This window comes from Rhinolophus sinicus, linkage group LG06 (assembly GCF_036562045.2).
Source record: "Rhinolophus sinicus isolate RSC01 linkage group LG06, ASM3656204v1, whole genome shotgun sequence".
NCBI classification, from domain to species: Eukaryota; Metazoa; Chordata; class Mammalia; order Chiroptera; family Rhinolophidae; genus Rhinolophus; species Rhinolophus sinicus.
The window spans coordinates 90715951-90735193 of NC_133756.1; the positions used below are offsets into that span (position 1 = coordinate 90715951).

Consider the following 19243-nt stretch of genomic DNA (forward strand, 5'->3'; position numbering starts at 1 on the left):
ATACAGAATCAACTCTAAGTTACAAAGAATAATCTATGAGTTATCATTCAAATGTTAATTAAAACTGACCTGTGTTAAGAAAGCTTTAAAAGGACACTTACTGAGCTAAAATGGAATCCACCTATCAGTCTCGTTTCTAAACAATTATAAAATATGAAAGACAAAGCATACTCATATGTTTGGAGATTTCATTCTCATATTTAAGAAAATGTACTAAAATCATTTGCAATTTAATCATTTGAATTATACATTCACGCTCGTCTCTAACACCATTTCCCTGGAGGTCAACTAGACATCCAACAGCCAATAAAACTAGCCAAAATATAAGTCTCTTCAGAGGTCAACCAAAATTCTCTTACTGTCTTAGTGCCCGATCACCCCAGCTGGGCTCTTTCCTTCCCATCTCTCTTATTGCTCCATCACTCAGGACTCCTTCTCCATTGCCAAGGACTTCTATTTTTCTGTCAATATTTTGATACTGTCAAATAAAAAAGGACTGTGACAAGGCAGTCGTCCAGAAAACATCGCTTGCACCTGGCACTCAGTACCTCTTTTCCTTATTCATGCCCAAGTCTAAAGAAGTAAACATATCAATTATGTATTCCAAGTGCCTGCACACAATAGGTAGACCAAAATTATATACAGTGTTATCAATTACACTGACATTACCCATTTACAGAAAGCAAACTGCACACAATTAAGGTAGGACACAGTAGAAAGAGAATGTGATTTGGCATCAGAGATGGGTTTAAGTAGTAACTCTACCACTGTGACTTTGGAAAATTTTAAATAGATGCATGTATCTTTCCTGCCATGAGGACAAAGTAAGAACTTACGAGAAAAGTATTTGGTAGTATATGATAAAACACCAAATAAATATTACTTTTATTGATGGCAATGATGTTATTATTAAATAAATTCCATGTAATCTACAATCCAAGGTGTTCCCACTAGCTCCAAGCCTCAGATGAGTTTAACAAATCTCCCTTTTCCAAGAGGGCGAAAGAAAAAGATAAGAAAAAGAGAATAGCTTGTGATATACATAATGAAACCAGTTTGCTTAGGTGTCTGGTTTTTTTGTCCCTTTAAAAACAATTTCTGAAACAGAAACAAAAATATTTGACAAAAGCAAGCAGTGTCTGAAAAAGTTCTTAGTCTCCCAAGGTGAATATATTCACTTACATGTGTAGATGATAGTAGTGCTTCCCATTGTGTGTATGGTTTGTTGGTTCTCATTACTTTATTAGACCTATCCTTAAAAATAAGTAAACAAAAAGAGCAGCCTGCGGTGAGTGATGGCTGCAATACAATACTATTAATAAAATACAAAATGTAAGAAACAAAGGCTAAAAGGGAAAGCTGATTGAGATTGTGGATGCAAAATCACATTCAAAACCAAATGCCTTGAAAACATGATAAAGAACCAAAAAGATGATAATTTGAGTACAAATTGAAAACACAAAGTTGACAAGACTAGGTGAAGCAAAACAAAAAAAAAAAAAAAAGGCAGTAAGCCTTTCTATTTCTATTTCAGCTAAAGAACCAATAATTTCAACTCTACTGTTCATATATACCATGCTTCCCCGAAAATAAGACCGATCTTAATATTAATTTTTGCTCCAAAAGACGCATTAGGGCTTATGTTCAGGGGATGTCATCCTGAAAAATCATGCTAAGGCTTATTTTCCGGTTAGGTCTCATTTTCGGGGAAACATGGTAGTACTAGGGAAGGTGCGGAAAGAAAGAGAAAAACATTCCTCTATCAACATCTCAGAATCCTACTAACTACACCAAAATGTTCCTCATATTTGACACATATGCCATAATACTTCCAATTTATTATAATAAAAAAATTATGCAGGTATTTTAAAATTGGAACTTTATATAAAATACCATGCAAACGTATTCTTAGAATTTTACATCATTACTATAGATACTTTCATTTACTATCTAAATTACAAAGCTTGACCTGCAAAGGTATATCATTTAGAGTCAAATAAATAACGTATTTATGCTCATGTTTATAGAAACTTCAACAATACCTTTTGAATCACTGTACGTCAATCAGGTAATTCTTACATAGTTTCAAAACACAGATTTATAAGAATAAATCCTACATACAAGTATATAAATTCTATATAATTCACAGCAAACGAAACTATCAAAGTGAAAGAATAAGAAATTCAATAATTCACTCATTCATTCATAAAAAGAATAGAATTGGCAATAGAATTGGAAATTGAAACGTTAAAACTACCATTTATAACATAACACTTAAAACTATTAAACGGTAAAAGATGAATCTAACAAAATATGTAAAAGATATGCATGCTTAAAACTACAAGACAATGCTAAAACACAGTAAAGAAGGTCTAAATAAATGCAAAGATATGTCATATTCATGAATCAGAAAACTCAATATGAAGATGTCAATTTTCCCCAAATAGATTTACAGATTCAATGCAATCTCAAAGAGACTAGTGAGTTTTTTTGTATAAATTAACCAGCTGATTCAAAAACTTATATGAAAAAGAAATGATCCAAAAAAAAATCTCCAAAACATTTTTTTTTTTTTAAATAACAAGTTGGAAGACTCACACTACCCGATTTGAGATTTATTATAAAGCTACATTATCAAGACAGGTGTTATTGGTGAAAGGATAGCTGTATAGACAGAATTGAAACCTACACATACATACATGGTCAACTAACTTTCAACAGAAGGTTAAGTAACTGAATGGGAAAAGCACAGTATTTAATAAATGGTACCTACCAGTCCTACTGGACATCCACATGGAAAAAAAAAAAAACTTACCTTACACCATACATAAAAATTAAGTTGAAATGAACCCTTGCCCTAAATTTAAGTTCTAAACCATAAAACCTCTAAAGGAAAATATGAGAAAATCTTTGTGACCTTGGATTAACCACAGATTTATCATATATAACACAAAATATATCAATCATAAAAGAAAGTGATAAACCAGACTTCAAATAGCAGATAATATTAGTCAAGACCACGGATACCAAACTCAGAATACCTAGGTTAAAATTCCAACTTTGCCAGTAACAAGTTGTGCACCTCACTATGTTACTGTTTCTGTGTCTCAGGTTTTTTCCCCCTTACCTGTATAAAAAGATAGTACCTACCTCATACGTCTAGTCAAGGACCAAATGAGATAATGTTTACAAAATTCCTAATATAATTAAGTACTCAGTAAGTATGTTTGCTACCTTTCCAAAATTTTTATTTAGTTACTTAAAGGAACACCTAACCAAGTTTCATGGTTCAAAATTTAGTATTCCCTATTGTGAGTCTTAGAATTTTATCAAACTTTGTAGAAAGAAAAGAGTGTGCTTTCATTTTTCATTCAATTCTCTTTAAAGAAATGATCAAGAATAAAAGGCATGCAAACAGGAAAGGAAGTAAGGGAAGATGGGGGAGAAAAACACTTTCAGTTTGCACCTAACAAGTACCCCAGAAACCAAGTGCTCTCTTTTGTTCCCCCTAGCAGGTACCTCAGAGAAACAAAGACTCTCCATGAAACTGAATAAATATTCCTAAGTGACCTTTAAAAAGAAGTGCTGGCTTTCTAGTTAAAATACTGGATTGGTGCGCAAATGCAAATATTTCTTTAAAAGTAAAATTCATGTTTAGAGAGATTCAATTGCTGTAAGAAACATTTGTAATGATTTAAATAAAAAAGTAATATGCTAAGATTCACAATGAAGGATCCTCACACCATAAACCATGGAACACCATCACGTTCCTTAAATGCTGTAATCATGACTCTGGCTACTTTAAAAACATGCATCAGAATACCAGTAAATGAGAAGATTAAAGCTGTCAACCTTATAGAGTTCCCAAAGTTATGAAAAATGAGAATTCTCTGGCACCAATTCCATCTCTAAATATGGAGAAAAAGGGAGAGTTCACTGAAGAGAGTCATTCTACAAATTTCTCCTAGTTCTCGCTTTCCCATTGTTCCCCCCAAAGGCAACAAGGAGCACACTGTAGGAAGTGGTGAGAAATAATAGAAGACCCTCCACTGGGAGTACACTTACCTGTAATGCTTTATTCTCTTTAAGGTCCAACCCAAACACATTGTGCCTCTTCACCTTAAAGAAATCAGCACCAAGCCCATCTTCCTCCTCCTCCTCCTCCTCGTCACCTCTGTCCAGGAACTGCACAGCAGCTTCCTTGTTCTTCTGTGACTCATCAGCGCTAGCGACAGACTGAGGTTGAGACCCTTTTGATTTTCCCAGTTTCTCTTCCATTTCTTCTTCATCTTCCTTCTCTTCTTCCTCTTCATCACTAATGCCATTAGTCAGTCCGTACTCTGTGCCTTCTGGTCTTTTCCCACCTTTCTGAAGGATAGACATTTTCTCATTGAAGTAGGCTCGAAATTCTTCCACTTCATCATTGGTGAGGGAGGGAGCCCTTGGCTCATTTACTTTATTATCTTGGCTCACTACCAATTCTTTGATGGGTTGTTTCTGCATTTTCTGAAGAAATCTTACCCGTGGTGCCACAGCAAGACCAAGAGACCTTAAATAAATAAAATAAAAATAGTTATCTCAATATACTGATGGTGCTTTTATGGGTATTATGAAACAGTTTCTCAAGACTTGAGATCTATTTTTAGAGCTTTTTTCCCCAAGAAAATGTTCCTCTAAGATACAAAATCTTGATGGGTTAAATGATCCAAAAAGCAAGCCGACATATATTGAATACCTGTCAGAAAACACTGAAGATACCCCATTTTTCATTGAGAGGTTAACATGTTATAAAATAAGAGCACAAGACCAGAAACAAAGAAACCTTTCAAGTATTAGATCTGCCTATTTCTAGTTTCACTCTCAGCCTTAGCTTCCTCAAACATGGGATAACAATACCTACCAGACCTACCTCACAGTTGTAGAGATCTGATGAACTACCTATATGTGAACACTGTAAAATGTAAATACTCTAGTTGGAAAAGACATAGCCATGAAAGGACATAGTTCTCTGCAAAGACCAAACTCCAGTATCACTGTCCTCACTTCTGAGACACATAATACGACATAATCACTTCTATAAAAAAAGGCATTTTAAACTAGAGAACAAGAAAAAATTATTTTCTCCTTCCAAGACCCAAATTCACTTATGATCAAGTCTTTCCCATCTTCTAAGTTCCCACTGATGGATTAGAAATAAACTGTTACAGCAAGGCCTGCTATAATAAACAGCTAACATTACAACACAGATCCACTGCCTTTTTCCTATCAGCCATGATTCACAGAAACTGAGAGGTATAATGATAAAGTGTAGATTCAGAAACAGGACTATTACGGTTCAAATCCTGGCTGTCACCTACCAGCCGTGTGATCGAAGGATGTTATTTGATCTCTCTATGCCTCAGTTCTCGCATATGCAAAATGGTATGATAAAAGAACCTGCATCATAGGGTTGTTGTAAGAATAGAATGAGTCCATAGATGCAATGCACTTAAAATAGTGCCTGGCACATAGGCAGCCACTATTACTGTTATGGGGGCTACAGGTTAGGATCACAAACTCATCAGAGCATTTCTCTCAATGTGTGACAATTACATTTATATGTCTTTCTCAGCTACTAAAACTTGGAGCTACTAGAAGTTGGGATTACATATTATAATATCTATAATTTTAACACCTTGCACTATGAACTGTACATATCAGGTATTCAAAACATGTTTCTTTAGCAAAATAATTTGTAAGCCTTTATCATATCCTACATTCATAGGACTGCTTTAGGTATCAAAGGCTTCTAAAGGAAATTACACATCTAAACATCCAACTGAAAAGACCAAATTAAACTGTATCAAACATTTAGGCTGAAAAGTTAACTTTCTGCCTTCTCTAAGCATCACCAATAAAAAGCAAAGGTTTTCAACTGAAACAGATGAGATTTCCTGGCATCTGTAGCAATAAAATGCCACCTAAATATGGCCCTGCAGTGTTCAAGACCTATTTGCTAATATCTCAGCTAAGTCACTCAGAAAACCAGGATAGAACTTTTTCACAGAGCACAAAATTCAGCTAATAACCTAAACCATGATTCATATTCAGAATGGTAAAACTAGTAACTGTTACATAAACAAACAAATGAACAAAAACATGTTATCTGTGGCATGTGGTTTTCCATCCATTACCCAGTCAGTTATCCAGCATTTAAATGGCTCTAAAATGCTACAATTGACAAATTACCTATTATCCTAAACTTGCAATCTAAAACATGAAGAATGGAAAGCAGCAGCTGACCCACATACAAGTTTTCATTAGGCTCAATTTAAAGGTAAAGGCACTCAAATTCCTGAAGAGCAGGCCAATATACAGACCTTGCCTTGAAAGTACATATTTCATCACAGACTGGGAAATTTTATGCTGAAATTCAAAGTATGATTACACTCAAGGGTGCTTCAAGGATTTTGTCCATGTTTTTCCCACAGGTAGGACTCCATTAAAAAATAGGCACTCCTCCTTTATAGATGAAAAAGTTAGAAAAAAATCCTTCACATACTAAGCCAAAACAAGACCAACAGTTCCATTTTCATATAATAGTGACCTCAGTTACTAAACAGGGACATCTTCCAAGGTAACTGTAAGTACCTGTAAGAAACACCAAGACACAAAGAATATTCAGGCAATAAGCAGTATGGGAAACCAACCTAAAAGAAGGGAAGAACTGGTGAAGAGACTTGTATCCAAAGCATAAAAAGAACTGTCCATGGTAATCTAGGCCAGCGTTTTGGAGAATAAGAAGACTACAGACATTTACAGATTTCAAAGGATGCTTATCAATTGCTCTCCATCTCCTTTCAGACCAAACTACAGGAAGCTGTCAGTGTAACCTTAAGGAATTTATACTTACAAGTAAGAAACTTCTTCCTGATAACAAGAATTGAACATTCAACTAGTTTTCCACACTTTATACAAGAATCTTTTTCTCTGCAGATCTTTAACAGATTCTTTTACTGTAAGGCAGAGCGGTTTAAACTAGGACTCTCAGAAACACATTTCAAACAAATTCCCTCTAACTTTGAGGATTCACTATTAAAACTATAATAAGAATACTTACAGGGCATATTCAGATAGAGGTAACATGCTCACATCAAATATTTCTTTATCCTTCATCAGATACACTGAACGTATGTAGGAGACAAAACACTGTAAAAGTAAAAGGTTTAAATATAATAGAAATAGAAAATGAATGTAAAGCAAGATAAAAGAAAATTAACTAAATGGATAACTTCAACAGTAGTTATTTAAAAAACTCAGAAATAGTTGAGTATATCCCTATTCCACAAAAGCAAAAACAACTGCCTTTTTAGAACTGCAATATTTAAAAAGGTTTAAAATAAATAAATAAAAAATTTTAAAGACTTTAAATTTGATTCCATCAAGCCAACTCAATAGCTTCTCAAAAAGCTAGAAGTTAATATGATCCAGTTGCAATATTACCATATAATGGGAAAAAACATAGGCTTTGGAATAATATGGATGATAATCTGAGCTCCATATCTTACTAGCTAAGCAGGTTTCTTGTTTCTCTTTCAGCTCCCTCTTATATCAGAGACAATAGAACCTTCTACTTAGAGTATTATGAGAATTAAATGAGAAAACGCATATAAATACTTGGGTATATTTTCTGGAATACAATAAGTACCAATAAATCCTAGTTATTAGTAATAATTATTGTTGTAGTAGTCAAAGGACAAGTTTTCTAGAAAAATAAGATTTTACTGTAAGCTAATAAAATCATGATAGGAACAAATTTATTCCTAAAGCTTTTCTTTTTCCATTTCAAGTAATTCATCATCATCCTAATTTCAAAGTTATTTGTCACCATCAATTTGTGATGTTTCTTCTGTTTGAGTTTTTTTTAAAAAAAAAAAAAAAAAAAAAAAAGCTATGTCTATGCCAAGAGCTATACAAACCAAAATTCAAACATGGTCCTGATCCTTTGTTAGTTTGTAAAACAATCAGGCAACAAAGATCATGAAAAATCTAAGTAAGCTTTTTATTTTTCTATTTTAAAAATAATTTCTGTAAAATGTATTTAATTCCCATTTCTGTATTTCTAAACTTCACATTTTCTCTGACTTTATACTAAAATCCTTTCTTCAAACCATTTACATTAATCTCCAAACTATTTTCCCTGTCTACCAAGGTATGAACAATGAATGGCTCCAGTTCAAGGATAATTTTTCCCCTACAATCACCCATGAGAAATCATCACAGTTGCTTATCGTCCTTGTTCTATTCAGATTATAATAAAACACTAGAAAATCACTTCTATGAAACTAGATAGCTTGCTGCTGCTGGCAATACAGTTAGTGAGTCTGCTAAACCATGCATGAAACCCAATAAATCACATCATTTATTTCAATGTGCTATTCTATAATCTTTGTTCTGGAAGGCTCATTTGTTGCATGCACAAACCAGTGAAACAATATCCTTCTAATGTTTCATATTTCCTGATTCATAACTGACTGTCTAGATATGCAGTAAGTTACAACATAACAGAATTCATATATATTATTTTAAAATGGGCAGACTATTTCCAAAACTTCTAGAACAAAGATTTAACTTCCAGCTTAAAGTATGTCTGCCTGACAAAACATGCACACAAATGTTTACAAGCCCAAATATATGCCCCCCCCACCAAATTTTGTTTAAAGGCCCTTTTCATTAGATTTCAGATTAAATGAACTTATAAAAGTCCAACTTTGTATAGTTCATTACTTGGTTTTCTTTTATTGTGGAATTAATTTCTCCTGAGGTATCATGTAAGTTCTGAAGAAAGTCAGATCTGAATTTGAATCTCAGGTCTGCCACTTAATAGCTCCATGACCCTGGACAATTTTTAATTTTCTCAAGGTATTAGTTACTTATCTATAGAATCAAATCAGTACCACCTACCTCATAGGTTGTTGGGAAGATTAAAATAGTGCACAAACTGTCACATAAGAGTCATGTCATGGCTAAGTACATAGCACATAATAAGCATTCAACTTTTAGTTTTCATCATGTTATTTTAAGCACAGCAATAACTTGAAAACACATAAGTTAATTTTTTTAAATGTAAGGTCTTCTCTTTAAATCTGCTTTGCTGAAAATATTAAATTTCAAAACCAAAATATAAAACCCTGACTACTGTTTTTCTGCCCATAATCTTCTATCTACTTAGGATGCTTTTTCCATATCCCTCTATTTTCTTCCTCCCACTTCATCTGTCTGCTGAAATAAAACCCAATTTCTGGATCCCTACTCACTCACTGTTGATGTGTTATGGTAAGTGCAGATGTAAATGGCATATGTAGATCTCATAACTACAATATAAGTAAAATATAATAAAAATATAAAATATATGTGGTGAAAATGAAGAGCTTTATAACAGGGATTCAAATACTTGTCAATTCAAAGACTGGACAGCTGTAAGCACAATGAACATTAATTTCAGATCTTCCTTTCCTAAAGAATCTATTGCTGGGTACTCTAAGAACTAAAACAAATAAGTTTAACTAAAAATGACACGTCCTTGTGTATTTGCTAATCAAGAGGATTTCTAAGTCCAGAAAAGTAATTTAGGAACATTAAGTCACATTTATAGATAACAATCTCATTCCTAAAGACAAGTTAGTAAGTATTATGCTTTCTAGAAATTTAACCTAATATAAGAAGAAATACTGATTAAGACTAGTCTTATAGTCAAGAAAGTGCAGTCAGGCGTCATAGTAACTTTAATGAAGAAACCAAAAGTTGATAACTTTTTCAAGTATATTAGAAATCAGGCCACTATGCACTTAAAAATCATCTTTAAGAATATTTTCTATGGACAAGTAATAAACATTTTCCCAGGTTACTATAAGAAATATATAATTTTTTTAAAGTTAAAGAAGAAGCTAAACTTATCTGAAAATTATACTACTTGAATATCTGAAGCTAGGGTTTCCAGGCAGGAATTCCCGCCCGTTCTCAGGAATCTTTTTCGCTTTACCATTCCCGAATCCTGAGAAAAGTTGGTCGGGAAATCGGGAAAATAGGCTCCTTGAACCCAGTAATACCCACAATGGGAAATAAACGTATTACTCACAATGTATCTTAGACATTTTACTATTTATCGCTAGGGTTTCTGGATGGGAATTCCCATCAGTTCTCGGAATTTTTTTCACTCTTCCGTTCCCAAATCCCGAGAAAAGTTGGTTGGGAAATTGGGAAAATTGGCTCCTTGAACCCAGGTGGTTGGTATAATCGGCTGTCACTTTGTGGAAATGATTCATCATGGAGAACAGAAAACAGTTTATATCTCGGGATTCGGGAAGGGGAAAGCGAAAAAAATTCCTGAGAACAGGTGGGAATTCCCACCTGGAAACCCTATCTGAAGCATTGCCATGCAACCTACTAGAGGTAGCAGAAAATGACGATATTTAACTTTATTATGTGCTCTATTCCATGAAGGTACCCAATTCAAAAATAACTTACCCTTTGAGCTCTTTCTTTTAAATCTTGATCTTGAGCTAAAAATGATTCCAATTTTTTCTGGACATCTATAAGTTTTTCTGGGTTGATTCTTTGTAACAAAAAGATAAAGGTTAATTAAGACATCTCAATTTTAGAAACTGAAAATAGTACACTATTTTCCTCAGTATTTTAAAATCTGTAACATTATTTCTTATCTATGAGCCAGATTAGATTAAAATTACACTAGACAAAAATTTGACTCTCTTGCATAATGAATAATGCAGGGGAAAAAATGAAAGATCAAACATCTTTTCTAAACATCCCATGCTGAGTGAGCGAAAGATACTAAGGCTAACACCACAATTAGCATTGGTACTTAAGTCTATAAAGCTAGAAAGTAGCCTCTCATGGGAGATGGATTATCAATGAAATGGAATAAATGAAATCTAATGTCATTTGTGTATTCCTGTTTTTCAGCCAAATATCATAAAGCCAACTTCAAACAAACAATTAGCCAAGGGATATTAATATTGTCTTCCTTATCTGGATATTAGGCATAATATAAAAAAGAATTCTTACTTAAATTCTGCCCAGGAAGGCTACAGGAAAGAATGAAATTCTTACAAGGGTCTAGGTTTTCCTGATTTTAGACTGAACTGCTTTGTTCCTGAAAAGCTGGGGTGATGATGATAAGTGGTAATGTATAAGGTGGTTTTTACTTTTTATAATTGTAAAAAAAAAAAATTCAAAATATACAAAAGCAGAAAATTTTCACTCAGACTCAACAATTACCAACTCATAGCCAATCTTGTTTCATCTAAACCCTTTCCCATGCCAGCCCAATTAAACAACCTTCCCAATTATATTCCTCCAAATAAAAGCCAGGGTGTTTCAAAGGCCCAAATACAAGTGAGACTGATCCATTCTGCTGACACTCAATCTAAATATCTTCAATGACATAGGAGCAAAACCCTCTGAAATGGACAGACAACCCTAAAAAATTTTATCCAAGACGTTTAATCCTTTCAACCATCAGTGCCGCCTAAGACCAGTAAGTTCTCTTTTTCCACTAACAGTCTTCTGAAAAAATTAAAAACTAAAAAATCACAAACCAGACAGCAGAATAGATTAGAGTGAGGAGGGTATCAGGTATACATAATTAACACAATAATTTCATGCCTTCGTTATCCTAACAATAACATCAAGACACCAAGTAGTTCTCACTTGATTTCCTTCACAGGCACTTTCTTCTGGAGAAGCTGCTGCACCATCCCTTTTTCTTCCGAGGGGAGCAAAATTAATAAGGCTTCACCATCCTCTTTATACCTAAACAAAAAACAAACAAAATCTCTTCCACATCAATGCAATCTGTGTTATATATATTAACAGTTTGATGAATAGGTAATATGTAAGTTCACCTAATTAGTAAATATTAGGAATACCATTTTTTTAACTTCTATGACAACAGAAAACTGAGACTCTGAACACTTTTCAAATTTTCATCACTAGTTATAATTCCTAGTAACTTTGAGGCTATACAAACGCAAGATCTAGATCCTTAAGAAACAAATCAATGAAAAAGAATTTCTTAAATAGCTCTCTACCTATAGCAAGGAGACAATTTCTCATTCAAGCCACCAGAATGTTGTAATAAAATTAGGCATTTAATAAACGTGGAACCCTGTACATTAAGGAAATCTAATCCTCTTCCTGGGGATCTGACTTATAAGAAATGGATCTCTACCCAAGTGAAAAACTTGCCTCCAATCTGTGTACTTCTTTTCCCTTACCGAAAATCTTATTTCGTGCTGCACCACCAGAAATTTCTACATAAGCAGGCCACAAGACACCCACAGAAACTTAAGCTTCTTGTGCTACTTGAATACAGATTTCTGATACCTTAGTGTCAGCTATTATGTGCAAATAGTAAAACAGCCTGGAATTGGGTATTTGTGGAAACTAAATTTTAAAGACACAAAAGAAAAAGTAATCTCAAAGCACTCTCTTCATGGTTCATGCTATAAAACACGAGGGGCAAGTTTTTATAGTTAACCAAATAAACTATTTACTGAGAAACCATGGCAAGGATAACAGTGAAGGACACAAAGAAACAGAAGATGAATATCCCTGTCTTCAGTAATCTAACAATCTAGTTGACTAAAAAAGACACACACACACAAAAGCAAGAGATTCAAGAAAAAGCCCCAACATGGTAAATGAGTCAATGTCAAAGGACAACAATGGGCAATAAAATGCCATGAACTGAGAAGTGAAAAGAAACCATTCAGGGTCAGCCACAGAAGAACAGAAACGAATCATAGCAGATGGAATTTGAGGTGGGTCTTGAAAATGGATAGAAAGGAAAAAGCTAAGGTATCACAAAGGGGAAGAATGAACAAAGGAAAAATACAAAGCAAACTTAGAAAGAAATAAAGATAGGAGAAACTCAACCAAAGCCAGTGTATATAAACAGCAGTAATGATTGCTAGAAAGGTACATTAGAGTCTGGTTCCGAAGGACCTTGAATGCCTCTACTAGAGAGATTGAAAACCACTGTATGGAAGCAGAATTTTATCACTAAATGGAGGAGGGAAACACTGACTTTGTTGACTTATTGTACTGTACTATAAAGACGAAATGGCAATTTTTCCCTCACATGTCGATTTCAACTCCTACACATAATGTGAAACACCAGTGTAATACCTTTACAGAAGTATATAAATATGTGTGTGTCTTTATTTTTACACAAACACATAGAAAAGTACAAAATAAATCAAAACTGTTAAGTTTTAAGTTAATTCATACATTTTTAAAAATTAAGGGGCCACACTGTGCCAGGCACTGAAATAGAGTGATAAAACATTGTTCTGGCTGTCACAGAGATTATAGACTAGTAAGGACAGACATTAAAACCAGTGAATAACAATAAAGTGGGATGAGTGTTACAGTAGATATACAGTATGTGAACATAAAACGGACAGCTCTACTAAATGTAGTCTAGGAATCAAGAAAACTGCCCTAAGGAAATGACATCTAAGAGCTGAGAACTAAAGAACAATTAGAAATTAATCAAACATTAGGGAGAGTCAAGTTTTCCACAGGGAAAAGGCAGCAGTTGAGGGCCCAGTGGATAATTTTGTCTTTTTCATGCTTATTTGCTTTTTCTAGGTTTTCCAAATGCATGTGTACTAGACAGGAAGAAAAGAGTAAGGCTAAACATATATTTATTCCTTTTACTAAATATGTTTCATAACAGGAACACTAGTACCAAATACCTTCCTCATTGTATTTTAACATAGGCTAGTATGACCCAAATGTTTCATCTTCATTTCCTATAAAGAAATATGAATTTAAAGCATCCCCCTGAGCAGTGTTGGACTAAACTATCTGTGAAGGCAGAAATTATTAGTATATAAAGTAGTGAGGCAACAGCCTAAGCAGATAAAATATCTGAGAGACATCACAACTTCTGAGGTTCCAAGAGACAGGCTGAGGGTCAAAGAGGACAGAGATCAGTTAATAATGACCACTACACAGTGCACTTACTAAAATGCCCTCAAGGCAGCTAGACTCTTGAGGTGAAGTCAGTTACCTTCATAAGAAGTCTTATTTTGTGTGGCCCAAAGAGGAACAGTTCAGGAGGGAGATCTGTGGGTTGAAGAATAACCAACCATTTTAATATTCTATATCCAAATTCAGAGATGGAGAGATAAAATAAATAGGTCCCCAAGTCTACATAGGGCCAGAACTGTAGTAAAGGGGTAAAGAGAAAGCTCTGGGACATCAAAAAGGCACCCACTAAAAATCTCTGATCTTCAGACTGACTCATAAGCAGAAATAATAAGTCTGATAATCTACATCGATCTTTTCTACGCATTCATGCTCCCACGGAGAATCTGGGAGAAAAAGTCATCATTAAAGTCACAAGAGGGCCATAGCCAAAAGTTTTAAAAGTATAGGTAACAGAGAATATACAAAGGTTAAGACAAAGGTTAATATACAAAAGAGAATATACACGAGGTTAAGACAAACTGGAACACTGAAATTTAGAAAACAAAATTCTCAAAGGAAAAATGGAAAAAAAGTCCAAAGTCGAATGGCACAAGGCAAGCATCTAATAAAAAGTCCACTAGACATTTTACCTGTTTTACATCACAGACAACTTTTCCCAGAAACAATGGAAAGCACAAATTATCTCCCACACACCAATACCAAAAAATTTCCAGTAAGGTTTTATTTCAAAAATAAAAGCACTTTTTAAAAAAGACATAAGACGTTTTACTTTTTTAATGCTTACAAGAATAGTTTATTTACCTATGAGCTAGCTTTTAGATTTCAAAAGCAACATCCAAGGCCAGAAGCTAAGTATATGTATAAAAAAAACAAATGTTCTTCATAAGGCCTACATTTTAAAACTCTGTATGTTCAGACACATTAAGAGACACTCTAGGCACCCTATAAAAAGCCCTGCATCTGAACAAAACAAAAATCTCATTTTCACTATCAGTATTAATACATTACATTTATATAGCTCTTTAGAATTTATGAAGAGCTCCATTTTAGACTGATTTGCCAAACTTAAAAGGAAGCAACCAACAGGTGAAGCAAATAAAACCTAGTTGCTGGGGTTTCCAGTCAAGATGGCAGAGTAGGTAAACACTGTGCTTGCCTCCTCCAATGAACACATTAAACTTAGAAATAAATTATAGAGCAGTCAACCTGGACAACCATCCAAAGACTAGCTAAACAGAAGTCCTATACCTAAGGACATAAAGAAGCCACCTCAAGACTGGTAGGAGAGCTGGAGATACAAAATGAACTGGTCTCACACCCACATGCGGCGGTCGAGAATCGAGAGGGATATCTCAGCTGCAGAGGTCACCTCTGAAGAGTGAGGGGTCCCAGCGCCAAACTGGGCTCCTCAGCCCAGACCACCAGTGCTGGAAAAGAAGCCCCCACAACATCTGGTTGTGAAAATGAGTGGATTCCATCTGTCCAGGTAAGATGGAAGGTAGCTAGACACCCAGGCATCCTCTTAAAGGGCCGGTGCACAGAGCACACATCCAGTGCTCCAGGGGAGGGACTGCAGCTCGGGAGGTGCCAGAGATATATAGGAAAAGACTAAGTTGTGTGGCTACAGGGTGAGCACTGCAGGGAAAGCTGCCATAGTCCGTGTGTTAAGCTCTCCTCCCCTGTAGCCAGCAGGAGGATGCCATCTTTCCTGTGTTGAGCTCTCCCCACCACACAGCCAAATCTGAATTTTGAATGGCCTGGTGAGCTCTGCTCACTCCACCCTGGCAGACTCCCTAGGACTCAGCTCCACCCATCTTGCTGAACACCAAAGGCATTTTTACAGCTGGTAAGCAACCAGTGCTAGCATGAGCTGCAGTCATTCTTGGACAACTCTCTGGGATCTATGGGACCCAGGTAGGTTGGTGTACTCTGAGACTTTTGCAGAGTGGACCCAGGCTCAGAAGTGGGGTCAAATCTGACTCCACATTAACCTGCTGAACACCACTCACCCCACACTGGTGACTCCATGAGATACCACCCCACCCAACTCACACACCGCCAGAGGCTGTTTTCCAGCCTACAGGCAGCCAGTGTTGACTTATCCTATAGTCTCTCTTAGACAAGTTTCAGGGGTCCTCAGGCCCCAGGCAGGCAGTGGCTGGCCTCAGTGTACACTGAGCCTTTTAAAGAGTGGTTCCTGGCTCAGAACTAGCATCAAATCTTAATCTGCATTAACCTGTTGAACACCACTCACTCCACAATGGTGACTCCTTAAGACCCCCTCCCCACCCAACTCCCATACTACACAAGGCTCTTTCAGCAGGAAAGCCTGATGGACAGGCAGCTGGTGACAGCGAGCCTCAGGGTGGCCTGGGCCTTTCGCTGAGCTGCCACAGTCCTAGTACTGATGACAGCTAGCCTCAGTTCCCACCGTGGCCTCTCCCACACACCTCTAGGTCCAGCACAGGTAGCGACCAACCACAGATCACTTTGTCGCAGCCCTGGATCAGTCACAGGCAGCAGCTTACCTTGGCCTGCACACGAACTCCTCCCAAAAGGAGGAACCAGCACCCCTGGTGGCCAGCTTCAAACCACAACAGAATACCACTCAATTAGCCCCACAAGCGGCATACCAAAAGAGTGGTGTCAGAAGGCACCAGAGCCCATCAGGGCAAATCCTGCTCCATGGGGTCAGCCCCCGCATAGCAACTCATACACTGTGTTCATGGCCAATTCTCATAACCAGTAAGCCTGAGGGTCAGTCCCACTCACTGACATACCAAAAGCAATCAAAACCCAACTACAACAGGAAGGCAAATACAACCTACACGAGGAACACTCCTGGAGCATCTGGCTCAAGTGACAAGGGACACTGCACCACGGGGCCCCACAAAACACCTACTACATAAGGCTACCCTACCAAGACTGGGAGATGTAGCAGATCTACCTAATACAGAGAATCAAACACAGGGAAGGAGCCAAAACGAGGAAATAAAAATGCATGTCCCAAATGAAAAACCAGGAGGAAACTCCAGAAAAAGAACTAAATAAAACGAAGGTACTCTAACAAATACAGACTTCAAAACACGAAGGATGATTAATGAACTTAGTGAGGATGATTGTGATAAAGATGATTAATGAACTTACTAAGAACTTCAGTAAAGAGATAGTAAGCATACAGAAGGGCAAAGAAACCACAAAAAAGAACCACTCAGAAATAAAAAATACAATGACTGAAATGAAGAACACACTAAATGGAATCAACAGATTAGATGAAGCAAAGGAACGAATCAATGATTTAGAAGACAAGGTAGCATAAAATACCCAATCAGAACAAGAAGAAAAAAGAACAAAAAACAATGAAGATAGTTTAAGGGACCTGTGGGACAACATTAAAGCATAACAACATTCACATCATAGAGACTACCAGAAGGAGAAGAGATGAAGCAAGGGATTGAGAACCTATTTGAAGAAATAATGACTGAAAACTTCCCTAACCTGGTGAAGGAAATAGACATACAAGTCCAGGAAGCGGAGAGTCCCAAACAAGAAGAATCCAGGCAAACACCAAGACACATCACCATTAAAATGCCAACGGTGAACGACAAACAGAGAATCTTAAAAGCACCAAGAGAAAAGCAGTTAGTTACCTACAAGAGAGCTACCATAAGACTGTCAGCGATCTCTCAACAGATTTTTTAAGATTTTTATTCCAGTATAGCTGGCATACAATATATTAGTTTCAGGTGTACATCATAGTTATTCAACAGTACCCACCTAGCACCATAGGGTTATTACCACATTACTGATTATATTCCCTATGCTAAATAAGTGATCACCATGGTAAGACCAGCAACTATCTGACACTGTACCACGCTATCACAATATTATTACTCTTTTCCCTGCCTTTTTAAATTTTTCAATGAAAGTTAACATCCAATATTATTTTATATTAATTTCAAGTGTATAGCATACTGGTTAGACATTTATATAATTTAGGAAGTGGTCCCGCTGACTAGTAATACATAGTTATTACTACATTATGTTCCCTATACTTCACATCCCCATGACTATTCTGTAACTACCAATTTGTATTTAATCTCTTCATCTTTTTCACCCATCACCCAACCCCCCCTCCAATCTATCACCCTGATAAATCTATTAGGTTGGTGCAAAAGTAACTGTGGTTTAAAAGGTTAAAAATTGCAAAAACCACAATTACTTTTGCACCAATCTAATAGTACCCATATAACACTATACCTAGTTATTACAATGTTATTATCTATATTCCTTATGCTAGTCCGTATATTTCCATGACTACTGTGTAACAACGAATTTGTACTTCTTAATCCCTTCCCCTTTTCACCCACCCCCAACTCCTCTCCAGTCAGGCAACCATCAAAATGCTCTCTGTATCTATGAGTTTGTTTCTGTTTCGCTTGTTTATTTTGTTCTTTAGATTCCTCTTATAAGTGAAGTCATATGACACGTCACTGTCTGACTTATTATACCCTCTAGATCCATCCATGCTGTTGCAAATGGCAAGATTTCCTTCTTTTTTACGGCTGAGTTAATATTTCATTTTATGTATGTACCACCTCTTCTTTATCCATTCATCTATTCAGTGACACTCAGATTGCCTTCTTATCTCGGCTTATGTAAAAAATGCTGCAATGAACATATGGATGAGCACACTCCCAGAATGAAGTAGCATTCTGGGTATTTTGGATAAATACCCAGAAGTGGGATTAATAGGTCCTCATTTGTTTCTTGTGAAAGTCTATTTTGTCTGGTATAAGTATTGCTACACCAGCATTCATTTGTTTGTTGACATTTTCATGAAATACCTTTTTCCATCCCTTTACTTTCAGTCTTTGTGTGTCTTTCAATATGAAGTGAGTCTCTTCTAGGCAACATACGTAAGGGTCTTGTTTTCTTATCCATTCAGGCCCCTATCTTTTGATTGAAGCATTTAATCCATTTACATTTAAACTAATTGTTCATAGGTTATGTAGTTATTGCCATTTCATTATTTATATTAGTTATTTTATTTTTTTCATTTTAAAGAGGTCCTTCTAAGATTCCTTGTTATACTGATTTGGTGGTGATGAACTCCTTTAGGTTTTTTCTTGTCTGGGAAGCCCTTTATCTGTTCTTCGATTCTAAATGATAGATTTTCCAGGTAATCTTAGTTGTAGGTCCTTGCTTTTCATCACTTTGAATATTTCTTGCCAATCCTTTCTGG

General features: G+C 35.9%; 1 protein-coding gene across 2 annotated transcripts in view; it reads right to left on the reverse strand.

Moving 5' to 3' along the window:
• Positions 1-19243, reverse strand: part of DDX10 (DEAD-box helicase 10) — a 289111-nt gene that overhangs the window by 211631 nt on the left and 58237 nt on the right. For both annotated transcript variants that reach the window (XM_019714905.2, XM_019714904.2), the window contains exons 10-13: positions 11710-11811; positions 10507-10594; positions 7100-7188; positions 4066-4549 (exon numbers count right to left, since the gene is read on the reverse strand). In XM_019714905.2, coding sequence (XP_019570464.2) covers positions 4066-4549; positions 7100-7188; positions 10507-10594; positions 11710-11811 — 763 coding nt within the window. The remainder of the gene's footprint in view (positions 1-4065; positions 4550-7099; positions 7189-10506; positions 10595-11709; positions 11812-19243) is intronic.